We start from the raw sequence: 26745 nt of genomic DNA on the forward strand, positions 1-26745 counted from the left end.
GAGAATCAAAACACATCAGTATCTGAGAGGGTTATGAATCAGCCTCTTGCTCTTGATTATTCAACAATTTTTCTGTTTCAGGAGCAAGAGCTCTAACTTTGGAAATACAGTATTTTAAGGCATAGCAAACACCTTCAATAAAGCACACCTTCGATCATCACCATTTCTTCTACAAAGAAGCTCAGCTTCTTGTTCAGCTCTAACTTCTACGAAGTTGAAATATGCAAAATGTTTTCAGTGCAAAATCTGGTGCTGTTTTTCTAAATAATTTTAAAATTCAGACAACCAGCATCAAGCTTATTGGACTTCTGAGATTTCAGAATTCAACAGCTCATCAAGGAAATATCTAACCAGATTTAATCAGGTGTTGTGGTGATTAAGGATTTTCATGCTGTTGTGTGCTTGTCATTTGATTTGTGCCAGGACGCAAACTCAAGTCAACAAAGACAGATTAACTCCTATAGATTACCTACTCTTGATGACTTTTGGTTAAGACACAGCACGTCATGACAACTTACTGTCAAAGGTCATCAAATAAGCAGCATGTCAGACTGATTGTTTCAGTTCAAGCTGTGCTCTTTTAACTCCTGGCATCTCTGAATAGCAGAGATTTCTGCAGCAAAGTATTGTTCTTAAACTCAAAAATCAAGTATAAACCACTAAGTTGTAACATATTAACACTCCTGCTAGTGTAGTTAAGACACTTCCTTAAACAAAAAAGCACAAGAAAACTAAGAAGTTTTGGCACACTGTCATCAGGGGCTACCAGCTTTTGAGAGGCATGAGCCATAGACAGAGACACAAAGAGGAAGTACTGTATGGTTTCACATGCATCACATACTTAAACAGCTGTGGCAGTATTTATATACAATTTGCTTGAACTACAATCTACATAAGTAGCTACACTGTTCTGTATGCTGATCCATAGAATGTACCCTCAAAGCCCTTCCTACTGACCACAGTATCTTCTCTGCAGTAGAGCATTCAGATATGACAAATTTTACAGACGGTAAACTTTGAAGGCACCTAGACCCAAATACCTTTGACAGAATTAAAAGTATCAGTAAAACACAATATACATCATCTTATAGCTGGATAATTAGCATTGTGTATTTAATCTCATTAATGATTAAGTATACAGTTAACAGCACTGGGTTACATTCTTCTGTAGTATCTCTCTCTTTCACCTCTGTTTTCACTCTTCTTGGATTCCTGCCATATCATCATATTTTTTCACTTGTTACTCAACTGCTTTGTTTTCTTCTGAGCATTGCTGCTCAACCACCTAGTACTCTACCTCTATTTCTTATCTGAATATTGTCTAAGTTACTTTGCTCCAGTAACAGCCACAGATTTATTAGCAAGCTCTCTTCCTGCTATCATCACATTCCTACATATTATCACCAGGTATTTCAAAGAAGATCAGGAAAAAGCATTTAGTGATAAAAGTTTTGTACTACGTAATTAGAAATGAACGATTCATTATTTCACTAAAAGGATTTTTAAAAGACCTGCCACATTTGATCTGTATGTGCCACATACTGCCTTCAAGGTGACTGTGACCTTTGCAATGGGTATAAAAACACCTATATAAATGGAAGAAGTGCAAAGACATTCTACGTGTTAACCCAAACAGAACGCTAAAGAATATGTTTGATTTCCAAACCCACCTTGAATGCCTGACAGTCCTATAGGCAGTGGGAAGTGAGTGTTTTGCTTTTGAATGTGATCTAGACCTGGACTTAGATGATGAATGATACTTGAATGGTGATCGAGATCTTGACCGAGACCTTTTCTTGTGTTTTTTCCTTTTCTTTTCCTTTTCTTCATCCCTAGGAGGATCTCTGCTTCTGCTTGAAGGCCTTTCTGCTTGTTTAACTTCTAAGGTGGGCAAAGTTCTGACTGCAGTCACAGGACATGGTATACTACTGACGCTCTAAAATCAAAGATAAACAAAGAACAGTGATCAGTTTCCAAAGTTAGTCAAAGTTAGATAGTGCTGCATTGGGATTATGTAAAGCGTGCAGAAGTAAGGCTGACATCTTCAAATACATGCATCCAGAAAAATTTAATGGAGGCCTGTACAGTTCCACAAAGATACACAAGTTGGTATATGCATACTAAGACTGTCAGCTTAACCAGGACATAGTTCTGAAGTTTTCATCTTTAGTTTTTAGAAGAAATGCTTTCTAAAAGAATGGGTGCTATCAGGTATCTTTTAGTCTATTTACATGTTTAAACAGGATAAACCTGGAAATACAATCAGGAACTACTGACATTCAAAGCTAAGTTTTAGTATCACTTTCCTCCAAGAACTCTGCTGTTTGGATGACAATTTCAACAGCAAAATGAACCAGTGCTGATAGAAATTATGTCTGAACTTTTCAAAATAAATGTTCTAAATGTAAAGGACTGGGAAGATCACAAAATTTATTAATCTCAAAGACAGAACAGGTCCATGCACAGTTAATGTTCAGTGAGTAATTCCAGCTGAAGGAGAATAAGCAAAATCATACCACAACATTTTCAAATTATCAGCTTGAACCCCAGAGAATTCAGCTCAATGCCTTCTTTAGAACAATTCAAGTCAGGCACCATAGTTATGCTCCTCATTTCAAAGCCTGTCATTCCCCCAGTGCCATTTCAAGGTAACTGGAGAAATCAGTTTCCCTGTCATAATTTCTGCTCCACCTCATCTGAGTTTCACTGTTTGATATAAGGATACTTACCATGACTGGAATAAAAAGTAATACATTAAAACCTGAAACAACCAAACTAGAAACAGGTGATTTTTTTTCTTTTTACCCTTCTCCTACGATGAATATATAAAGAGAGTAACTGAACAATCACATTTGAATAATCAAAAAGGCAGCTCAGCTTCAAGTTAGAGACATGACACTTTTTCATGCTTTAACTGATAACTGCTATCACAATATTTACAAAACCAGCAACAAAACAGTACTAAAGAAGCTTGCTTCAAAGATTATAAACATTTTACAGCATGATCATTTGAGTGGTTTACTATTTCCAGTTTCACAAACTCCATGTGTAACTGCAGACACCTCACAGGCACCTCATCTCCAGTTTCCTAAGAGGCCACCAGAGTTGACTTTCGTTCCTTTGACAACATTATTCACCTCTTGATACGGTACCTGAGCCTTTGCTTTGAACACTACTGAATATGAAATAGCCCAGCCTGCCTTGAAGTAGACACCTCTAGTAGCTTCAAATGAAAAAGCTGTAGGCAAAGCAGCGTTAAGAGGAAAACAAGAGAGGAGAAAAACCCAATGGTGTTCACTCCTCAGGTTCATTTGGCCACATAAAATACAAGCTCTCCTACCACCGCCAAGAAGGAAGTTAATAAATGACTGACACATTTACTTTTAGCTCACATGTAGAGATATTTTTCAGCCACCTGAACAAAGAACCACACAATGCTAGCCCAACTATGCTTCCACTAAAAGCATCCACTGCTGACAATGGGCTCTCCTTGACTTTCAGGAAGCTGACACTAAGGAGTGACAGCGCTGTCCAGTTCTCTGGGAAGCACAGACAAAGGCTGGCTGCCTGGTGGTGGAACACCACTGCTGCTTCAGGCTACTGAAGAATCACATCTGGAGAGCCACACAGAAGTAACTTTAGCTCAGATGAAGTATGAAGATTCTTCAATGAAATACAACAGGTAACACACAGGGAGAAGTCACTCACCCATCCACCACTGTGCCCAGATGCTCTGGTGATAGACCACGCCATTGTCATGTGATTATGACAATCACCTGAAACAAATGGGCCACTTCCCTTAGTGGCAACTCCAGCTGCCTTTAAGAAAAACAGCACCAGCAAAATGACTTGATTCACCACCAGAGCAGAACACAGAGCTCAGTGAAAGCAGTCAGCAAATTGCTAGGCCACAAATAAAATTTCTAGGCGCGAAAATACTAATAAATAAACTGTCTTGACAAATAAGGTAATGGGAACTGAAATTGGAGGCATGAATGCAGAAAATAATAAAAACAATAAAATAAAATCACAGTAAGCACAGAACTGGGAGATTACAAAGCAGTCTGCTTTAAATGATCAGGCTCTGCCAATACGCAGGCCAGCAGAACAGTTTCGGAAAGCATGGAAACAAACCCGTTACCTGATGAAATTTACTACACATCTCAAGGGATGAGAGATTTACATTGTCTGAGAGCTCTTCTAAGAAGTTAAACTGCAAACATTTAGATAGCATTCACTGAATCTCACTTCTTTGTCTGTTTTTTTGGCCTACTAAACAGCACGGTTTTTTTGGCCTTTACAAAATGCTACACTGTCAGACAAATTCTCTGGCAGAGTTGTTCTTCAGCATTTTATTTGCATGACTGAAGCAAATCTGACAAAAGTAATGCCAAAACATGATTTGACACCTCTTGTTTAGCAGGAATGGATTAGGAAAGAGCTCTGTAAATAGGGAGAATTTATAGCCATATGAGAACAGAAATGAGTACTTCAGTGCATTTGCATATTTGCAGTATTCATAAGCCCAGAACACACATTAGTTATTCTGGGATTACACTACTTAATCAATACATAAAGTCAAAACTAGAAATTAACCAGAAGATGCTTATTGCAACAGAACAAAACCCTAGTACTGCATCTGGTTCCCACAAAATCAACCAGCAAAGGACATTATCAATAATATTACAAACAGCTTATATGCCTTTTACAGCAATTGGAATCCTATGCTAGATCAAATCCGCAGAGAGTGACAAATGTCAGAACTGTAAAGAGTTAATCAACAATTCTTTCAGTTCACTAAAATCCAAAAGTACTCCAGATTCTTTTCTACCACTGTCTCTTTTTTACTCCAATTACAATTTGCTCAAAGCTTATAGTGAAGTATTCCCTGACTGACAATTAATAAGCAGCTGTCCACCAGCAATGGAAACGTATTATTTGTGTATTCATTGTTTTGTGGAACAAAGCAAGCTGCTACTTCTATTTAGAAGTTTGTCAGTCCTAGTATTTATAAACTGGCCCAAAATATTAGTTTGAAGAGATAAAACTATTTCTCACAGAATATGCTCCTACAGAATTTGTTCCATAGGAACTCAAAGACTCAACAGTTTTATCAGGGTTACTCTGCTGCACTAAAAAACAGCTATTAACAGTACACTGACCATGGTACGGTCTTCAAAAACAGAGAAAATTTTGACAGGGCCAACTGCAAAGAAATTAGTGGCTGTGAATCTGTTTGTTGTGTGGATCAATACACCCTTTTATTTTGAGTGCTTTGAAAACTAAAAATCAATGCATAAATATTCTTACCTCCCCACCTATCTTAATTTAAATGGCAGTTCCTGATTTTTACCTTTGTTCCCCCATTTAATAATGACTGAAGTATTTATGCTGTAAGGAATTAGAACCATGTAGTAGAACCATTAGAATCATGTAGTTTTTGATAGCAGGGTTATTGCAATAAAAAAAAGTTCCAAATGCTAGCAAGTTATCTACCCCCTAAATGCCACAATAGCACGTGACATTTATGTTTTTCCTTTATCTTGTTTTTTCAAAAGGACAGATAAATTTACAAACAAACCCAATCCCCCCTCCCATGGTAATCAGAAGATGTAAATACCTATAGTCTGCGAAAAAAGTAAGGAAAGAAGTGAATGGCTCCAAATATTCTAAAGATTTTTTTTTCTTTAAATACTTATGGGGTGGTTTTTATTAGTCAATTACATTTTGCTCAAAAAATTAACAAAGAAAATACACATAGAATGATGTTATACACTATTATTATTCCAAAAAGGCATGCAGGAATATCTGCAGTCCATTGCTAAAAAAGTAGGATAAACTACAGCAGTATGAAAGACATACACTACCTACAGCTGTTGATAACCCTGTTATGCTGGACAAAACTAGAAGAGCATCTCAATTTTAAAACACAGCACACTTCTATTTCACTCGTAAATAAGATTACTTTCCACAAGAAAAAAATAATTGTTACATACAGGACAAAAGTAAGGACAAGTCATCTAAAGAAACAAATGACAAAACAGGGCTTCAAAACCTGGGAAGATGAAAGAGCCAAAAGAAAGAAAGTTTTGCTTTGTGCCACAGAATCTATACATTCAGAGGTGCAACAGCAGATGACATCTGGGACAAGCTATTAAAAAAGCATCACTTTCAAATCATGTGCTTGTCTGATTTTGCAACATAATGACTGCAGATTTCTCTTCTGTTTAAATCAGATACTAAGGTTTAGAGGTAACAGTTTGGGTATAACCAACTGGCTTTTACGTGGCTATCAAAGCACTATCACCACAAAAACATTTCTGACAGAGTCAAAATATGACATTTGAACATGCAGAATAAAACATGCCATGTCCCACTACCAAGGATATATAATCTTATTTCTTAAAATTTGAATTAAATAATTTTGGAAAGAGATTTGCATTTCAAATCATGAAACACCTTACTTTATTTCTTCTAAAGTAAAAAAGGTCGTTCAGTGAAGCACTCCATATAACCTGGCGTATTTCAGCACAGGATGGAAGAACTGCAGTTGTTCGCTGTTCCAGGACAAGGAACCTACATTCACTGCAGAATGATGGCAACTTCTCAGTGACACTGACAGATGTGCCAAAGAGTCTATGTGTCTATGTGAATTATACATGTAAGCACAAGAAGGAAAACAACATCCTGTTACTTTTGTCTATGTTCTGAAGAAGGGCACAGACTTCACTGGCCACAGTATCGCTGGAAGTTCATCAGTTTTGCAAACTGAGATAAGCTCCATACTTTCCAAGTACTGGTTTGAAGAAATATTATGCATAACTGTACTGTTCTAATGCATGCAAGGATGGTAAGGAGCCATTTGTGAAAAGCTGTGCTGCTTCACTGCTCAAGCTTTTTCAGCCTTTTGTTTCTCTTGCTTGATTTCACTTTAAAGAAAAACAGGAAGCCATATACAAGAAATAATTCAGCTACGGAAAACACAGAATGGACTAGTTTTAAGATTCAGCTCAAGCCAAAACAGCTTAGAAGTGCTCTGTTCTGTGGTACTCACTGTCCTTTACCTGCAGTTAGCAGAACTGACTTCATTCAAAGATGCAGTGTACACTCGGTACCAGTGATCCTTTCAATAAATACAAGGTATGAGGAAAATCTGACAGAGGTCACAAAAGCTTTGTGCATTTAATGTATTTCTGCACATCACAATAAACAGATTTTCAGTGGAACTGTACGCTGTATGTACACATAAATAGCATCACTGATGTTTTTTATATACTTATTAGCCTGGGGCAATGTAATGGAGATTATGCATCTTCCATAGATATTCTCAACTTCTCTTCATGCTTTATTATACAACTCAGTCATCACTCCATCTTTGAGACAAATTTTAAGTTACAAAAGTCATGTCACTAAATTAACTCTGACCAGTGTATATCAGTCTTTGTTTCCTGGACTCCTCATTGGATGTTCCTACTCCCAAGACAAGAAATGAAATACATTTAGTGATGTTTTTGGTGGACACAAGTATTTAATTTTTTTTCTTTGTTTTCTGATTTAGTTTTCTGATTTAATTATCCAAATTTGTTCCATTGAGCAAACTACAAAATTTTACAGATCTTTCTTGCTCAACTTTTTAACACACTTTCTTTATATTACAGCCACTTTAGTTATCTCCTGTTACATTTGCAACCAGTATCTTTAACAAATCTTTAGTCTGAAACACGGCTGAAAAAGCTTTAAAAACCAAACCAGTGCCACATAGTTATTTAGAAGCGGATTTAGATATCATAATGCAGCATACTGGGTTCTCAGGGTAAACAGAACAGAGGTCCACAAATCTGCAATATTATTTCACTCATCTTTCTTCAATACAATTTCTTGACTCAAATGGGCTGTTACAAATAGGCAAAAGAGGCAAGGAGAATAAAAGGCAGATTATTTGGAATGAATGGAAATGGAGGGTTTTTTGATTATGGCAAATGAAAAAACAAGCTTGAAAGACATTTATGTTTCAAAATAAGCTTTTATCTGCAAAAGTCTATATACATGTATCTATGTAAGTGTGTCACTAAGCAAACCACATTTAGCAAGATTATTACTTCCAAAGACATTATGGCACTTTTGACTGTTCATTTAAACAGTACAAGCACTCCCAATACAATAGCCAATTTTATTTTTAAAAAGCAAGGTCACATCAGAAAACATTTAAATACACACCTGAAATTCTAAATAAACCCTTTAATAATGAAAGCTAATTTCCAAATCATTTCTACTGGCAAGAAACAGTGAAACTGGTTACTTTTAAAATTCTCAAATACACTGGAATTTTTTGTGGAAGAAAAAAATAGATGCCTTCTCTGAGGCTGTACCTCTGTGGAAGAAGAAAAAGAAATTTCTAGAAAATCAGTTTACTGAGAAGTGGGATAGGTTGCAGTTTTTTGTTGAGAAGTTCACTAGCAAGTTCAGCTAAGAACTTCAGTAAGTTCAGATGTGAGCGAGAACATTCATCTGCTCTTCTGAAAAAGAGTCAGCTGTCACTGGTTATTTCAGGCATTCTCTTAAAGAAAAATATCAAAGGATCCTTAGCGTAGAAATATCCGTGTCCTTGACAAATTCCCTTGGGAAAAAGAGCAGAACCGCAAATATGGGGAGTTTTGCATTGTCATTGTCTCTTTGCATTCACTCTTCAATATATAACTGAAAAGAGCAGTACTGAATAATTGTGTCACAGAAAATTTGTTAGCAGTAGCAATGAAAAACCCAAACAGGTTCTCTTTTGGGATGTGACCACACTTAATTCATATATCTGCTACTCTCTGCTGGTATGGATCATCTGAACTGCAGGTATGTCTCTTTCAACTGCTCTCTTGAAAGTGTTTTCAGGGGTAATCCATGATTTATTTGGCAAAATCGAGAACTGGGCAATGAACTACTTGCTAGGTACTGGAATTCTTTCTGAGGGAAAGCCATGTCATTCCTTCTTGTAGCCAGTCTGTCACAATCAACACCTTAAATTTTCCATCAGTATCCAGAGATTACATTTTGCTTGACTACTGCAACCAAGATTGATATTACTGGCTTTTCTGAAAGCAATGTATTTCCAGGAACCCTAGATTCTACTTCAAGAATCTTTGCATTTGTAATGTACAGCAAAACCATCAATATACACATCAAATAAGAAAGTATCACAGCTTAAGTAAGCCATCCCAATACTCTTGCAAGGTGAGCATTCCAACACTTGGTTCACTAGTACATAAGTAAAACATGGAAGCTCCTTTTCCGTTCTGAACCTGTCTAACTGACCTAAGAATTGTGCAGCCTACTTCTCTACCAGTTCTTTAATGACAGATGAGAGACATATGTAAGATAACAGAAAAAGCTTTACAGTGTTTAAAATTCAAATTTCTCCCCATGTAGAAAAGCTTCTATTTCATCAGTCAAGTTCATAACACATTGTCAGAGTCACAATCTAGAGGTAAGTTTTCTACCAGCTTTATGGGAAAGAGAAATTTATTTCTTGCTTACCTCACTACTGAAGGAATTCTCCTCAATCTTCTCAGTTTCTACCTCTGCCAGAGGGTTTTTCAGGGTTTGCAAGAACAAGGCAGCTTTCCTTTTGCGTTCTGCTTGTAGCTGCTTCTCCTTTGATTCTTTGGAGGCCTGTGCAAGCTTCTCCCTTGCTGCAGCTGCTAATCTATCCTCTAGTTTCTGCTTTGCTAAGAAAGACAATTAAGCATTAAGTTTAGTCCCCATGCTTGGGGAACTCAGGCTTCCTTAAAACAAACACCCATGCCGCCCATCACAAACGAGCAAACAGCCCCTCCAGCCATTTTCAAGCCTTTCCAATATAGCCATTTAATGACATGATAAGAACATCAGGTTGAAATTAAGAAACTCCATGCATCTTAATGAATAGATACATCATCTGCTTAATGTAAAGCAGATGTAAAGCAGTGCAGGTGAAGTAAAAACTTCTAACTTAAAATCACAAGAAAATCCAGTCCTGATTATTCAGGATACTTGTCCTTTTCTATTTATAAAAGCTACCTAAAGAAAGTAGCTCCGTAAATTCCTAATAAAAGAAGCTTTTTCTTTTAAGTCCTTAAGTGATGCTAATTCTCCAGTTTGCTCTTTCCACTGATGTGATCTTCACAGTTTCCAGCCCTATTTAAATATATGTTTATAGAAAGAGCTGCTCCAGAAATTTTCAGAAACTGTTTCATCACTGCTATAACCAGCAGATTTTGTTTTGTGTGATTACATGTTGTATGTGATTACATGAAGAGAATAAGCCAATTGATTTAACTATGCACCTAACAGCTACTTTGTGTCATGTTTTTCATCTCACACTTTCATTTTTGTGCTTTGTATATGTACAAAGCAACTGGATTGTTTTGTTCACAGGTTTTTCAACACCGAGATCTTTCCAAGTGTGTTTTACACTTCATTTTTATTATGATACAAAATACTTCATATATGCTTCAGATATGTAATGCCACAGCATACTTTGTACTATTGTAGTTTACAAAGCAACTGCTACTTGGAAGCAAAAAAACCACCATTTAGAAAATGAAAAACTAAATACCTGTGGCATACTCATAGTTGTGAGAAATACTGAGTTTTTAAGCTGGTAAATACTGACAGAACATCCACTTTAATAAGCACACTCTGCTGTGAAACAGCCTTGGGGAGGGATGGGTGAAACTGGATTCTTTTAAAACATTATTTCATTCAAATTCACACAGCATGCCCTTCTGCCCTAATATACATTAACACGGTAACAGGAAAAACCCATACAAAGATTTAATGGCATTGCATTGTAAGAGCAACAAAACATCAACAAGGCAATATCAGTCTATATGGCAGTGCTATATAAATGAAAAATAGCTCGTAGCAATTCACTGTTCACTGAAAAAGATGACAAACAGGTATGTCTTTTCTGGGCTTTGTTAATGCAATCTGGAAACTACACAGTCAGTGCTTTACTAGAAGGTTGTAATGCAAAACCAAAACAAAATTCAGAAAGATCAGGCATTAGGACAAAGCATTCAACCACCCCTGTGTGCTCTAAGTCTGATTTTTACTGAGCAACCAATGAAGATTTCATTGTTAAAAATAAGAAGGAAATTGTGGGAACAAAATTCTGATTCTTATTAACATGACACAAAATATTCAAAACACCTAAAATGCTACACATGGCAGTTTTGCCGTTTGTGTGAAGGACTCAATCCATTTTGTTTTCAGTGCTGCATGGAATACCTTGTTTAGCTTCCAACTCCTCCTGTGTAAGTTGAGGCTTTTTCTCTTCAGGAGCAGTACAAGGAGCGGCAGTTGCTGGAGTATGGTTTGATGCACTGCTAGCACTCTCCTGGCCTTCCTTTCCCTCCTCTTCCTCCTCATCACTGTCATCATCTAATTTAACACGGTTTTTCTCTAAAGGAAGAAGGTCGTTTTCTTTGGCCTTGATTGCAAAGCTTATTGGAGCAAAGGATGCTGTGAATGAATGGGTAAGATTTCACACATCATTAGACTACAGTAGAAGGCAGGTTCAATTTCCTGACTTTACCCACCATTCCTGCAGACTACACCACAAAAAAAAAGTCATCATCCTGTAATGTTAATTATTTTGGTGAAAAAGACAACATAATCCTTTTTCTCCTCTTTCTGTATTTTAAACAAACATTGGAAACTTCATTTGCTGTGTAAAGATCTCAAAAAAAAAAAAAAAAAACCACAAAAAAACCAACCAAACAAAAAAACTCACCAAAAACCCCAGCATTAATCTCTAACCCATTTATCCAAAATGACACTTTTAAGAAAAAAGAATGGAAGAATAGAATTTCTCACTACCTAGTACCATACAGTCTGCTGCAATACTTAAGTTCCTCAAGATGCCTTTTGCATATATGCCCTATGAGATTGCAATTAGGGAAATCTAAATACAGTAATTAAATTACATACCAAGGCTTATAAAAGATAAGCTTTGATTCTAGTAATCCTAGGGTAAGAAAATATGCTCAGAAACAAAGAACTCCAGAATTCCAAGAGAAGGAGATAACTGTGATTTCCAATTTTCTCATGGGATTGAACAAATCCTAAAATGGGATTTTATTTCCTCAAAGGCAGAAGAAAAGTCTACTATGGATGTTATGTCTGTCTTGGAGGCAAGTACTGCATTTAGGTTATAATAAAGTGGGATTTGTACCATATTAAAGGAAATGAAAATAAGTTTATAGGAAACAGATTGCCACGAAATGACTCATTGGTTATATTCCATTATGTAAATTTGAGCAGATTACTTACTATTAAAGTACGGGCTCCAGTTTGCCACTTACTAATAGCAGGACAACAGAAACAATACCTATTTCTTGGTGTACACTGCAGCTCTTAATAAAGCACCTTTGAAGACAGGGAAGACTGTTCCTTCCCCAGGGATGCTACTCAGGCTGCTCAGAGAAGAAACTGCTGAGTCTGCAGAGTCAGCAACAGCAAAGAGCCCAGTGTTTGCTGGTTGTGTAGGAAATGGGATTGCAGTGAGAAGCGGGAAGAGAGAATTCCAAGGAACCACAGGGAGTAGATAAAATTATCAGTAATTAGGTAAGCCATTCAGGTGGCAGGAAGGAAGTTTCCATCCATTGAAGCCCAGTCAAAGAGTGCTTTTTTCTGGGTTTTTTGGGGTTTTTTTTCCTAGTGGCTTCCAGTTCTAGTTAAAAGATGCACATTTTTAGGTTTTACTGAAAGTAAGAATTTTTAACATATCTTCTCCTGACAGGACCATAAATCAGCTCCCAGATATAAGCAATAATTTTTCCAACTCAGGACATTAATAATGTGCTAGCTAGCTTTGAGTGGCTTCCAGAGAGATCTTCCCATTCTGTCCCTCTCCTGCCATGACTGCAAGAGTAAAAACATTTCATTTAGAAATGAAAGGGGCCTTTTCTTCCAGCATAACTAATGTCCAACAGAGGAAGAATGAGCAACAAGGCTAGAGTACTTCCTCCACGTGTATCCTTTCAAATAAGGCCACTGCTTTTCTTCAGAATGAATGATTTCGCTTTTGCACAAAGCTTGTAACTGTCAAGTTGAAAATGACAAAATAAGAATTTACTGGCATCATTGATGAAAGCCTTCAACTTTGCACAAAACCGTAAATACCTGATAGTTTGATAAGAAAAATATGAAAGCAATCAAATTACTTATTGCAGACATTTTTTGATGCCTTTAGTGAAAATGTATTTTTCACATGATGAAATTATTTTCCCTACTTTCCCCTGCCTTCATTTCTTTCTTTATGTATATGTTATCAAATATCTTCATGCCCTAAATCATGTTACCATACCTTTCACCAGTTTACCATCACTGACAGCTTTAGGAGGAATATCCTTTTTAGTTCCTGGAACTCCCTTAGAACTCAGCTCAGATGCATCTTCAGGTGCCTGTTCATCTGCAAATTGAGTCTCAGTCGGTGTGTCATTGGCAGTGTCTGCTGGAACATCTTCAGAAGAAGATACTCCCTTTTCAAAAGAAATGAGCAGAATTACTAACAGGATTCTTATGAAATCATTAATACAATGTCTGTGGAGCTGCAGTTTTGTTAGCCATTTGAAAAATCACACTATCAGCTAATCACACAACAGCTGATTTTATATCACTCAGCACTCATGACCATAATTCTGCCTCATGTAAACCCACAGGTTGTAAAACCTACAGACCTACAGTAAGAACATGTTATTTTACAGAAAAAAAATGTTCTTCAGCTGATATACTTTTGCCAAAAATTGCTTTAAAATTATATTTTTAAAATTAGACCCTAAAAGCATGTACTTCTTTTGTATATTTATTTAGGTCTTGATTTCCAGGGTCCCAAACCAAATTCATAAAGTCAACTCCAAGGGAGAGGGTGAAAGCTTATGACACTTTTTCCTCATGTCCAACTGCATGTAAATTTTTCGCAGAATCAGATTTCACAGGAATAATGTTTGATTTGTTCCAACATTCTGCTGAAGAACACCGGGCCTATCAAGGTTTTTTTGTTGCAACAGATATGCTGAGATTTTCAAGGAAGTAAAGAATTACTGGTCTACCATTACATGACTGAATCATTCAGCATGATTTCTGAATTTACAGCAAAAAAAATCTCAAGATGGATATTATAGAACATTTGAAGTATTTACACGGCGAGTCATGTGGTAACATTAAGTAATTTAACATAGTCAACCAAGAGTTTGGTTGCTCTTGCTGTTAAGCATACATGACATTGAAATTGAGGTATTTATCACATCTTCCCTGCAGCTATTCCCTGACCAACAGAATTGATTTCTGAAAGTCCTCAAAGGGGAAAAGCACAATGAAATCAAGTACTTCACCCTGTATTTACTGAAGTCAGTAGTACGGTTTCTTATTAATTTTAATGGCCAAGAAGAAAAGCATCAGTTGCATTAGTTGCCTATACATATATTACTAGAGCATAAAAACAATATAAAAATCATTATTTTACTAAACTGAAGAGAATGGCATTATCTACGAAGCCATGCAGTGCAAAAATATGCATTGCTATGCTTGACCTCAAGGCACTTAAACCAGTTTCAGTTCCTTTTTAGCTGTACTCATTTGAACATTTAAAATGAATCCTTTACTATTATGCTTTGGTTAGTGTACAATTTCCCCCCAACTACATGTTAACAAGTCCTTTTTAATTATGTAAGTATTATGAATTCAACCCACTGGCTTGCAAATAACACCTTCTAGAACAACAGTCAGCATTGTGGCACAGGACAATTTTGGTTGTAATTTATCAGCTGAATAAGATCATATTTACCACAGCTTATCTTTATAAATAATGTTTTCAAAACATTTTTTCACTATTAAAACAAAACATCAGACACAAGTGTTCCAAACAGCAACCATTATTGAATTTCTTCATTTTCCACAAAGCAATTCGGAGGAGTTTACCCACAGGCCTACCTTCTTCAGTTTAAGGCTCCCCAATCTAAGCCTTGAGATGACAAATGACATAGGGCCTAAAAAAAAAATAGCTCTTTCCCATGAAAAGTTAACATCAGATAATGTAGTTCTGATATTATTTGCAATTTTCTTTTTTAGTAAGAGAACAATCTAATTAGCTAACATGAGAATAGCTAAAAACATGGATGCCAAGTCTGGCTACCACCTTCTAATAACATGGACTAGAAGAAGCAAAGCAAGTAGGAAACTGCTGTGAGATTCTGAAGCTCCAGTACTGTTGCAGTCATGACTGGACTCTAACAAAACCTCCCTCAGAAAAAGGCATGTCAGAAAGCTCCTCCAGCCTCTGTGCTACTGTGGTACAAAGAAGGACGAGGCATATGGGAAGGTATGGGGGTTAAGAGCCATAGCTAACCTTTCTGACAGCAGAACACTAATCACAATCCTACAAAGCTCTAAACCTACACAAAGCATATTTTCCCTCGTATAGAAAACCAGAAGATTTTCAGGTTGTCATTTTATATTACAGCCACAGTGGAGTGGCATATAGTAAAAAGCAAGAATTAAATACCACACCATCTCACAGATCCTTACTTTAATGCTGTACAAAACTAAAAAACAAAAAAGCATTCACATCCTTTGCTGATCAATTTCTTCCTAATTCAGCATTCCACTTTTAAAATATCTCATGGTAAGACAACTGGTAAGTCCTTTTCTCACATTTATTGCATTTTTAATAGGAGTATATATAAAAATACATGTACCTGGCAGTTGTCACCGCTCTCTTTTTGAAGGAAGAACTGTTTTTTAAATTCATAATATGCATTATACTGGTGCCATGGTTGCAGGAATTCAAACCTGTTGAAAGAAAACTGAGCATGTGAAGATGCACATGAACATACCTAATACTAACAATCCCTTATCATCTAGTCTTCTCTAGCAAATGGAATGTTATTTGATGTTTGGAAGCGCTCTTACTTAAGCCTAAACTTCAAAGGATACTAATTCAGAGCATGCTTACTTGAGACATTTTTGACAGGTTGGTTGTTTTGACAATTTGAGCCATAATGCTTTCCCATTGCCACTAAGTAGGTCCCTAAACTTCAATTAAACAAACAAGCAAACAAAATATAATACTTCTCTTTTCAAAACATGCATGTCCTGTAATTTAATATCTTAAAAATTTAAAACCTTAGGTTTTGAAATAGCAGTTTAAATAACATTTTCTCTTACCTGAGATCATTCTTGGCACGAACACTAGTTTCGAATTTTACCCCATTCCTAGCAACATACTCAGCTAGCTTGTCAATGACAGGTTGGATATCTGGAGGTGGAGGTATAATAGCAACCACTGGAGCAATTGTGCTGAAAACATCAAGAGTAAATGTTTTTTAAAAATAGACCATAAAAATCTTCCAGACTCTTGCTTTAACAAAAAAACCAAACAAACCCAAAAAACCCAGGCAAAAACAAACAAACACACCACAAACAAACAAAACAAAAAAACCCCAACAATAAAACCCACAAAACCAAACAAAAAATAGAGAGAGGTTTGTTCTCTGTGTTCATCATGCAGTTAAAATAGCTTGATTCAATAACAGAACCCCCACTAAACACTCCGTATTGAAGTGCAGGAACAAGACCCCCCCAGTCATCCAGCAAATGTGTCTGAGGTACCTTGTAGATGTTGAGGTGGAAGCCAACCCACTGGTGCTGTCACTGGTGTCTGGGGGAGGCGGGGGTGTGGTACCAGGAGGGGGAGGAACCGTGGCCACCCCTGCAGTGCTGGACACAGTCACCCCCGGCGGCAGGGCGTTGTAGTAGGCAGCAACATCAATTCCCGGAGGTGGAGGCGCCAGGCAATAGGTTCCATCAGGGAGCATGTAGTAGCTGTAATACATGGCTGCCACAGTTGCTGCAAAGACACATTTAAGAACAAACTTCTAGTTAGGAGAAAACCATCCAACGCAATGCATTATTACATCAATGCAAACACATTGAGAATCCAGATTCACACAACACACTATGAAATGGCATATCATTTCTTGTGTAAAAAAAAAATCCCAAAGCAAAAAAGGAAAGGCTCATATTAACAGACTTAGGATGAGTAAGAAATATGCAGATTAAGGGACAGAATGCAAATGTACTGAATAACAAACTAAACCACTAGAATCACTATATACATATTAAACCCCTATATTACTATATATAGAGACACACCTACTTACTTAAACCTCAAAAAGTAGACAGGTTTGGAAAATCAACAGCAACGTAATGAACCATGCATTTGAACACATTTTTCACACCTCTGATTCTAAATATTTCTTGAGAGTGCAAAGGCTTATTATGTCTTTCTATCTCCCTTTAAGGACAGTATTTTATAATGTTCTAATCAGCTTAACAGATTTACAAGAAGTATCCACCCTATAAATGTGTTTCCTGCAGAAGAACTATGTATAAAAAAAATATTAATGTAAAATATTTCAAATTAATTACAGTAAGAGTTTGCATTTCTGGAAGCAAGGTTTAATCAACGCATTAGCTTTCAATGAATTATTCTCGTAAAAGTTTCATAAACATTCTCATGTGGCAGTGTTTACTTTTTTCAAAGAATAAATTGTCTGTAACAAGAACAGAATAAAGGTCTGTTAAGTTTTAAAAGCAGGGAGAGGAGTTGCCAACTGACCTTGTTTTGGTACTAAATTATAATCTCCCAGTTTCTATCACATACATTCAGGTTCAAACCTGACATGAAAGTAATCAAAAAACTGACTAGCTCTGTTTTACTAAGATACCTATTCTGATTTTCGTCTTTCTTGAAATAACCAGTGATTTTCAATTTCTTCACAGAAATCTTACTTTGATTTTAAGATTCCCTTATGGTAGAGTTTTAAATACAAATTACTTCCTTGCATATACACATTACACTGACAACACCTGTAATCCTTTGGGGGTTCTGAACCTATAATCCATAAAAATCAACTCAGATTATTATGGTGATAACTGATCTGCAGCAACGTTACTGAAAAACCAAGAAGTCAATCAGCACCACACTACTCATTACTTACAAGTGTCTAATAACATGAAACTCTACTGTAGCGAAGGCTTCACTACAGATTGTCTTACATCTCAGTAATGTTATATTGTCAGTCCCATAAACGGAAGGGTAAGTTACACTTCTATATTTAAGGAATCAAGGACTTTCAGAATTCTGAAAGCTGAAAAGAATTAAGAGGCACATAAACTCATTTAAGCTTGACTATCTTTTTAAATATCAGAAGTTACAAAATCTGCAGGAATAAAATAATATAATAATAAGGGTATTGTACTCACAGACTGGAGACTTGGCCTCCTGCCTGCCCACCCCCCACACCAATCCTGGCTTTCCTGAGCTGCAATTCAACAGATACTCAGAACGGACCTCCAAAGATTCAGGAGATTGCAAAAGAACAAATACACAGGATGAAGCATGAAGCCAATATACTCTCTTCCCACCAGCATCTACACGCAATTCATCAAAACACACCACCAGCTGCCTCCTCACAAAGCACTTACAATCAGAGGAATATTCTGCCTGTGATGTCTGCACAGCTGCCCCGTCTGTTGACTGTGGCGTAGACGAATTATTATCTGATTGTGCTTTGCGCACCAGTGCTGCAAGGGGGTGATCAGGGTCTACTACCTTCAAAGGCTGAAAATATTTTGAAGTAGGAAAAAAGATTAAAATTTGAAGTACATATTTTAAGAACAGTAGCATCAACATATTTGGGAAAGCAAATGTATCTATGTTAATAGACATCAATAATTATGTGCAAACTCTAAAGTTACTGTTTTCATAGCTCTCACATCAGAATCAATGTATTTGAAAATAAGAAAAACAATTCAAAAACCACTTTCATGGAAACAGAAATTAATGAGAGAAAAAAAAATAGTGGTTATTACTGTTATCCAATGACTGCCATGTCTGGAATAAGGCACAAAACCTGCCTTGTCTAAATATGAGATAGCACCACAGCTATTCCTCTGAAAGCCTCAAATACGTACAACTGTCTGTAGCTCCCATTACTCCATCACTGCCCAGTCTCAGAAAATAAAAACAACTAACACATCTAGCAAAATTTACATTTAATGAGTAGTAAATTCTGGTGAACTATTATTTGCTGGAACTGCTATTTCATGTCAACATTTTATCTACTAAAATCTAAGAAGAAAAAGATTCTCTCTCAGCTTATATACAGAAGGCATTAAATACCTTAATCTCTTTGCTTCAACATAGGTTCTGTGGGATAAATCCTTGAGTGGTGCCCTCAATACCAGAGGGCATCAGAAACAGAAATATAATTCTTGGGAACATAAAAATAATTTCTGTACTAGAGAAAAGGTAACTCAAAAGTTTTCCAAAACAGACTTAAATTACAGTCTGAAAAGAACCCCAGACCTTTGTCCATAAAAGACCTGAGCACCTGCATATTAGTATTTTTGTGTCCATGAATCAGGTGTTTTACAAGATAAAAAGGTAATTTTAATAATGCCAAGTACCTTCATGAGCTCTTCAAGCCTACTGCATTTTTTAGATGCAAAAAGACTTGGATGAAGATAATTTCCATCATCGTCATCATCGTCATCATCATCTTCCTCAGATTTGACTCTTGAGTCTAAATAAAAGCAATGTCTGAATTTTACTTGGGTTTGTATGATCTTGCTTTTAGGGAGAATGATGATACAGGACAAGCATGAATTCTTAGGAAAGCATCATTCATACAAATCAGCTTAGTCACAAAAGCATAGATCCAAGATATTGCCCAACATCAATGAAACTAAACCCTAAACAGACAAACCAACCTTCTGTTGGACTTGAGCTATATGACTGTTCCTAAAACTTCCACATCATAGCAGCTCCTGTAGCTGAAAGTTTCCATGAACAATATTTTTTCTTTTAAATCTCCAATTTAAGCAAAATTTTGAATCATCACATCAATCTCAGCTGCAGTGGAATTCCAGAAAAACGTGGCTATTTTAACAAAATGACCAGCATCTGTTTCACTGGTTCCCATCCTGAAGCCAGCATTTGCCAAGGAACAACTCACGTTTTTTCTCATCAGCTTTACTTTCCGAAGGAGCCGCATAGCGTCCTTCTTTCATGGCCTTCTGGATGAACTTGTAGTAGGGATTGAGGTAGTGATCAAACCGCAGAAAGTCAAACTGGGAGTTGCGTGCTTGCTTGGCTTTCAGCATGATCTCAAACTGGGCTCCCTGCTTGCACACAAAGTTTGCAGTTCGCTCAATGATCGCATGCATTTTTGCCGTTGGTGGCTGTGAGAGTAAAATAACACATTTGTATTTTCACAAGCAGCTTCTACAGTGTGTTAGAACTCCAAAGGGAATCAGAAAGAACAGTAGTTCCCTGTCCTTCTTGGCTTTCTTTAGCAAATTAAGTTTCATAATCACTTAAAACTAGTGAAAGTACATCAGCCCTAAAGAAATAACCCAAACAGTCTCAAACTTCCTCAGCTGCTCATTCCGTATATTAGAATAATTTAAAATGTAAAACGTACCACACTAAACGTTAATTGAAAAAAAAACAAAAAAAAAAAACAAAAAAAAAAACCAAACCAAATCCCCAAACAGAGCACCATGACTGCTCAAAAGCTGGCAGAAGTGTAGGCTGCATTAAATGTACACATACCAGTTCCACATCAGAAGGTACATTCAGTCCCGGAGGGGCAACAAAAGGTTCCTCATTTTCCTCTGTATTTTCTGTCTGAGCTGTTTCTGCAAGAAATGCCAGAACAAAGTATTTAGGAAAAAACCAAAGTACACAAATGGTTAAAAAAAATTGAAATAAAGTATTTCTAAAATTATGTGCAATCAAGGAATTAATCAAATGCAACTACATAAACAGCATTTATACTGAAAACATTTAAATATGGTTAAAAAGAATAATAAGTATTACATTCCATTATTTGCTGTAGCAGAAACATTCCTCTGAAAGTGCTTTACAGATTTTTATAATAATTGAAGTAAAAAATTTACTTTTTAAAGTTACTTCTAGTATTATCTATTCCACTAGCCTTAAGAGAAATTGCATTCCCCTTTTCCCTAGACAGATTAGAACAAGTGCAGGAACCCCTGACGACGGGACCTGTGGAAACAGCAGAACAACCTCATAAGGAATGAGATGTCGCAGTGATTACTGAGGACAAACCATGCAACAAAGGGAATTCCCTTGTTTGGTTACTTTCTGATGGGTTTGCTTTTGTTTTTTGTAATGAACTCAAATAGTTTAACTCCGCAAAGGTACAGAGAAATTTTAGCCACAAAGAAAGAAGGGAAGAGCAGCAGACAAGAAGAATAGACTGTTTCTTTTGGCAGCAGCTCCAGCTAACAGTATTTGATTATAGAGTCTTAAATTAATTAAACCCCAGAAAAGACAATCAATTCTGTTTCAGTACAAAAGTACACAATCTCTCAGACACAGCAAAAAACACTAAATAAACTTTAGCACCTAAAATGATCTTTCACAGCAACTTGGGGGAAAAAAAACGCATTTCATACCACAGTAACCCACCAAGATGTAGCTAGGCAACCCAACTGTTAATTAAACAATCCTCACTTTACTAAGACATAGTTCAACAACACTTGAAACCTTCCTAAAGAATGTATGATAAAAATATGATGTTACTCGAATGACAGATGACAACATGAAAACTGAATTCTGTATTTCTGAGGTCATGGAGCAGGGCACACTAAGCTGAAGACAGACTCATTTGTAGTAATTAAGATGACAAAATCAGAAGTTAAAAATATACATTCTTATTAATTACTATTTTATACTTACAATGATATTTTTCATCTTGACTGAGAAACACAGTGTTAGCAGAGAGCCAATGTAAGGAATTGCTATTCTTTTCTGATTATGAATCTGCATGACAGCAGAGTTAAATTCCCTGACTACTGCAGTATTGACTGCGCCATAGCAAGAAAACATTTTTAAGCTCATCAAGAACAAAGTCTGCAAAAACTCAGCAACAGAGTCCCATAAAGACTTTGATGAAATGCTCTCAGAATTTTTAACTGCTTTTTAACAGCACATATATTTTAAACCCTGAAATGCAAGACAGAAATGCTATGTCCCCCCCCTCAACTACCCTTGTTATTTTAACCCCTTACCTCTTTGTCTTGCAGGCTGATGCTCCTCCTCTTCAGTGGGTTCTGAAGGGTCATAATAATCACTGCCATAACGGAATCCCACTGCATTATAGGTACCATCCTCTGCCAAAGCTTCACTGAGTCTTTTATATTCCTCCTCTTGAACAAAAACATGATTACCAACATTAGAACATATTCAGAAGCTAATTTATTTTTTAAAAAGTAATATTTCTTACTTTAGTTTTTTAAATTAGTAGTTTTCTCCTGATCATTTTAATTTCATTAAAAACTGAACAGAAAAACACAGCATGTACACATGCTGACCATTTATTTCTTCTCAAAGAGACAAAGGCTGTGGATTAAGACATTCTAATGCAATTAAGCATATAAAAGCACAGAATTTCCTTTAAACAACACTAAAAGTGAAGCAGAATGTGTTTATTTTGGGGGGGTCTGAAATCCCAGTCTGCCCTCAGAATCTGGGCAATTTCTGTGTGGATCTACAGTTAAACTATCCTGAGGTCCTCTCACATATGCAAAGACTCCTGCTTTTCGAATCCACTGGATACTGTCAAGATAACATCAGAAAAAGAGAGTATAGAATTAGGAGTAAATTTACTTTCATAACAATTTATTTAAACCTGCTTTTTTAAATAACCACGTTATTCCTTCAGCAATACCTTGCCTTGCCTCCTCCTCAAGCAAGTCCGTATGCAAGGCTAAATACCTCTCTTCATCACAGAGGGCTTCTATTCTAGCCTCCTCTTCGGACAACTGATAATCTCTGTTCCAGGTGGAATATTCAGCATCATATTCAGAAAGGTCATGCAGGTGACCACGCCCATCATACCTGCAGGATGAAACAGCTGGTCAATGCAAAGAACTTAGGGCTTGGGTTTATGCGACTACTTAAATACTTACCCAATAAAAATGAAAAAAAACAAAAAACAACTTATACGTTAATGCATATTCCCTTTTAGAAGTTACAATTAATTTTGCTAATCATTTGTCACCAACTATCGAAAATTTGTTTAATAGTCTAAATTCCTCTCAAAGAAACTAATAAATTATTACAATTAAAGGCAAAGGTATCCTTTAATAGTTTAAGTGGGATCCACTTCCTTAACAGCTCTTACCGTACGTGCTTCAACCAACCAATCAATGCCACTTGCAAAATATGTTTTTCTGGAAAGTCAAATAGCTTACATTCACACAAACCCGAGTACATAAATACCTATCCGTAAGAACCAAACGGTCGAAATTTCCTCGCTTCTTTCTGCTAGTCCCGAACTCTCAGGAGAAATCTTCACCATAGAAACTTGCGTCCATTGGAGGTAAAATCATGGCTAGGCTCGGCCCCTAGCCATTTGGCTGAGGAAATAAGTTCTGGGTTATGTGATAGAGAGACACACATACATAGGAACAGTAACATAAACATGCAATTTAAGGAGGTTCACTGCAAAATCGGCAAAGATCAAAGATGTACAGTTCCTTTCTACTAAGAAATCACTTTATTTGTAGGAAAAGCACTGCATTGGGATAATGTTTATGCATCAGTAAGAGAAACTGATTGGAAAGTAAAGTGACAGTAAGCTTGACTCCGCTGAGGTGTCTTCCCACACACAACTCTTGACTTGTGCCAACTTGCTAGACCAAAAACAAAGAAAGTAAATATTCTTATAGCAAAAAGCAAATGAAACATAGGTCTGGTTAATCAAGCCCTGTCCACAGGCAAACTTGAACCCAAGTCTTCTCATAGCAATGTGCTTTCCTCAAAATGGTGAAAATGAAGACTTCCTGCTGCTGGAGATAAAAGCAATCCTAAGCTTCCAAAGGAGTTCATAAGATTAGCAATTGCAAGCTGCCTTAACTCATAAATGTCCGTTATTTGGTATTTCAGTACGTGTGCACAGACATGCACACGCTTAGTGTTTGCTCCCTACAATTTCTGTAACACCTGTGAACAGGGCTCTGCTGCAGAGCACCCCAAAAACCGCCTCGACCTATGAATGAGATCAATCACAGTAATTATTTTAATTATTATTTTTAATGTTTTAGAAGTGTGCAACACAACACTTCCATTGTTGTATGAGTGAGAAATGAAACAAAACTACAAATATTTATGGTTGTTTTGTCCTGCCTTTGTGTCTATTCCAATTTAACAAATTTATTTCAATGACAATGATCATTAACGGTGTAAGCACCAAAACAGTGCAAGGGCATTTCTTTTTTCTCCAGTCCTATGGAAGGCAATAAAAAACCATCCCCTACTGACACTTTTCCAAGACAAATACAGCTTTTAAGTCAAAATAAGAAAATCTTGTCTAGCACCAAAGCAGTGATGAAACTGAGGGAACAAATATCTATAGTATGTTATGTGATCCTTTTCAAGCCAAAATCCTCCCATCTTTCCCACTGAGGTTTTCAGGGTCAGCCACAACTCGTAATTATTCTTTCAGTGCTCCACTCAAACATAACCAACCTGATCTCTCATCTTCACTTTGTCCAACAAAACATTCAGGTAACCCTTTCTGAATGAGTTTATTTCCAAATCCCACCCTGCAGTGCTGAAACAACTCAAGAGACCAGAAGGAACATCAAAGCAGATTCTATTCCTCTCTGTGGCCACAAACCTGGACCCATTGCAGAACAACCAAAACAAACCAGCCCTGACATAAAATTTCAAGAGCAAGCACCTAAAATCAAATCCATTCTGTCTAAATACAGTAAATCATGGCACCAGGGAAAGAGACCAAGAAGTGCTTTTGGGGTGTCCCATCAACAGCCTGCAGCCAGATTATGTAGGAGAAACAGGAAATCCCCATTTCCTTTATGGTGGATGAACACCTTTGCACTCCCAACACTGCCCCATTCTCACCTACAGAACATAAAATGTGCCTGATAAATACTCCCACAATCAGGCTCCCTTGGATTCCAAGTGAAAAAAGAGGATGCTTGTGGTTTGCACTGAAAAGGAAAAGATCATTCCCACTCTCGACCCTGCCGACCCTGCCTTGACAAGTGGAGCAGAAAGACCCATCACAACGCTGACTGCCAGGAGGAGAGGAACCTCGCAGCGCTGCCAGAGCGGGAAACCCCAAGTTCCCGCAGGCGGGGGGCCCTGCAGCGCTCCCAGAGCACCCTCGGAGCGCTGTGCCGGGAGGAGCTGCCTCCAGCCTCGCCACGGAAGATCCCGACGCGCCTGTCAGAGCGAGCCGTCTGCTCAACCCCCGCCCTCACTGCCCACAGCACAAGGGGGGGAACAGAAAGAGGCTATCACAGGAGATCTCGCAGCACAGTCTGGGGGTTGTGTTACACCGACCTATCGATCATGATCTTGGGGTCTCCCATCCAAGGAATAAGGTGTCGCCCCTGCTCCTGGTACTGAGCCTTCTCATCATCCCGAAACAGCTTGCAGGCATAGCCGAACACCAGCAGCTCCACACGGCTACTCCCGCCTCCACCTCCACCTCCTCCGGGGGGGCCGGGCACCGTTCCCCCGCCTGACAACAACATTAGGGGCGGCGGGCCTGCTTCTTCTGCAGTCCGTCGAGACCCTCCGAGCCCTCCGTACATCACCGGGGAGCGCAGCGAGGCGGAGGCAGCTGGCAGGAGCACCGACTATCCGAGCAGCGAGTCCCCGCACGGCCAGGCCCGCGCTAAAGCGCCCGGCCGCAGAGCACCACAGCCGCCATCACCCGAAGCAAAATGGCGGCGATTCCGGTTCCGCTGGAGGCGCAAGGGTAGGGGCGGGCTGGCTTTTGGCGACCGCAGATTCGAGTCAAGTTCCGCCAGCCCGAATGTTGAAGCCGAGCGTAACGCGACTCCGCGGTACCGGCGAGCACACCACGTGTTCGGTGGCAGTGGTCGAGGCCCGGCGGGGCGGTGGAGCCATGGGCGCGGCCGTGAGGAAAGTGCAGCACGGCGCCGGGCGTGCTGAGGGCCCGAGGCGGGCGGGCAGAGGCGTGCTCGGCCCGAGGAGCCTAAAAGCAAAACCCAAATGTATCCCGGTGTCCGCCACGCTGCCTTGGAGCATCAGGGGAGGCTGAGGGGCCCCAAGGCAGTGCAAGGAGGTGCGGCACAAAGCGACGATCAAGCTCAGGCTGCGCCCGTGAAGCTCGAGGGGAAGGCCTGGGAGGCAGGGTGGGACTCACAGAACCCGTGCGCCTGGGAAAAGAGCTCTCAGACCATCGAATCCAATCCATGAACACCACCTTATCGAGCAGACCAGGGCACCGAGTGCCACGTCCAGTCTTTGAAAGGGGAGAGGGAGGACTTTGAGCACTGACTAAAAATATTTTAAGAAAGTTTATAAACTAGAAAATTTTTTTTGCTAAAATTGTGACCGGGGCTGAAATTTTTGTGTGCTTTGCAGTTATTACTTTGATCACTCTTCAAGAAGTATGAAGAAACACATTGTTTTGTGTATTTCATAATAAAATTCTGTAAGGAAGCAGATGATGTTTTGTGATTCACAGTGGGAATTATTCCACACCCTTGGTTTCTGAGTGCCCATAAATGCTGGCAGAGCTGGTGGAATATGTGAAAAATTCTTGGCATCATTGTACAGAAAGGGTTAAAATATGTAAAATAGCAAGGGAAGAAATGTGGGAGCACTGGAAGAGAGGTGGA

At 38.1% G+C, this 26745-nt stretch overlaps 1 protein-coding gene across 5 annotated transcripts in view; it reads right to left on the bottom strand.

Moving 5' to 3' along the window:
- The window catches only part of LOC119707275 (splicing factor SWAP), a 37086-nt gene extending 11237 nt beyond the window's left edge, over positions 1 to 25849 (bottom strand). The window contains exons 1-14 of one of the 5 annotated variants that reach the window (XM_038151958.1): positions 25436 to 25849; positions 22794 to 22963; positions 22135 to 22272; positions 20651 to 20736; positions 20052 to 20277; positions 19504 to 19619; positions 18520 to 18655; positions 16642 to 16879; positions 16198 to 16329; positions 15729 to 15822; positions 13340 to 13514; positions 11260 to 11493; positions 9526 to 9716; positions 1671 to 1936 (exon numbers count right to left, since the gene is read on the bottom strand). In XM_038151958.1, the coding sequence (XP_038007886.1) occupies positions 1671 to 1936; positions 9526 to 9716; positions 11260 to 11493; positions 13340 to 13514; positions 15729 to 15822; positions 16198 to 16329; positions 16642 to 16879; positions 18520 to 18655; positions 19504 to 19619; positions 20052 to 20277; positions 20651 to 20736; positions 22135 to 22272; positions 22794 to 22963; positions 25436 to 25689 (2456 nt within the window). In that variant the 5' untranslated portion in view covers positions 25690 to 25849. Of the gene's footprint in view, positions 1 to 1670; positions 1937 to 9525; positions 9717 to 11259; positions 11494 to 13339; positions 13515 to 15728; positions 15823 to 16197; positions 16330 to 16641; positions 16880 to 18519; positions 18656 to 19503; positions 19620 to 20051; positions 20278 to 20650; positions 20737 to 22134; positions 22273 to 22793 lie in introns of all 5 variants that reach the window. The other 4 variants (XM_038151954.1, XM_038151955.1, XM_038151956.1 and 1 more) reach the window with 4 other exon arrangements.
- Between the last annotated feature and the right edge of the window lie 896 nt (positions 25850 to 26745).

The sequence above is a fragment of the Motacilla alba genome, chromosome 15 (genome assembly GCF_015832195.1).
Source record: "Motacilla alba alba isolate MOTALB_02 chromosome 15, Motacilla_alba_V1.0_pri, whole genome shotgun sequence".
Lineage (NCBI taxonomy): Eukaryota > Metazoa > Chordata > Aves > Passeriformes > Motacillidae > Motacilla > Motacilla alba.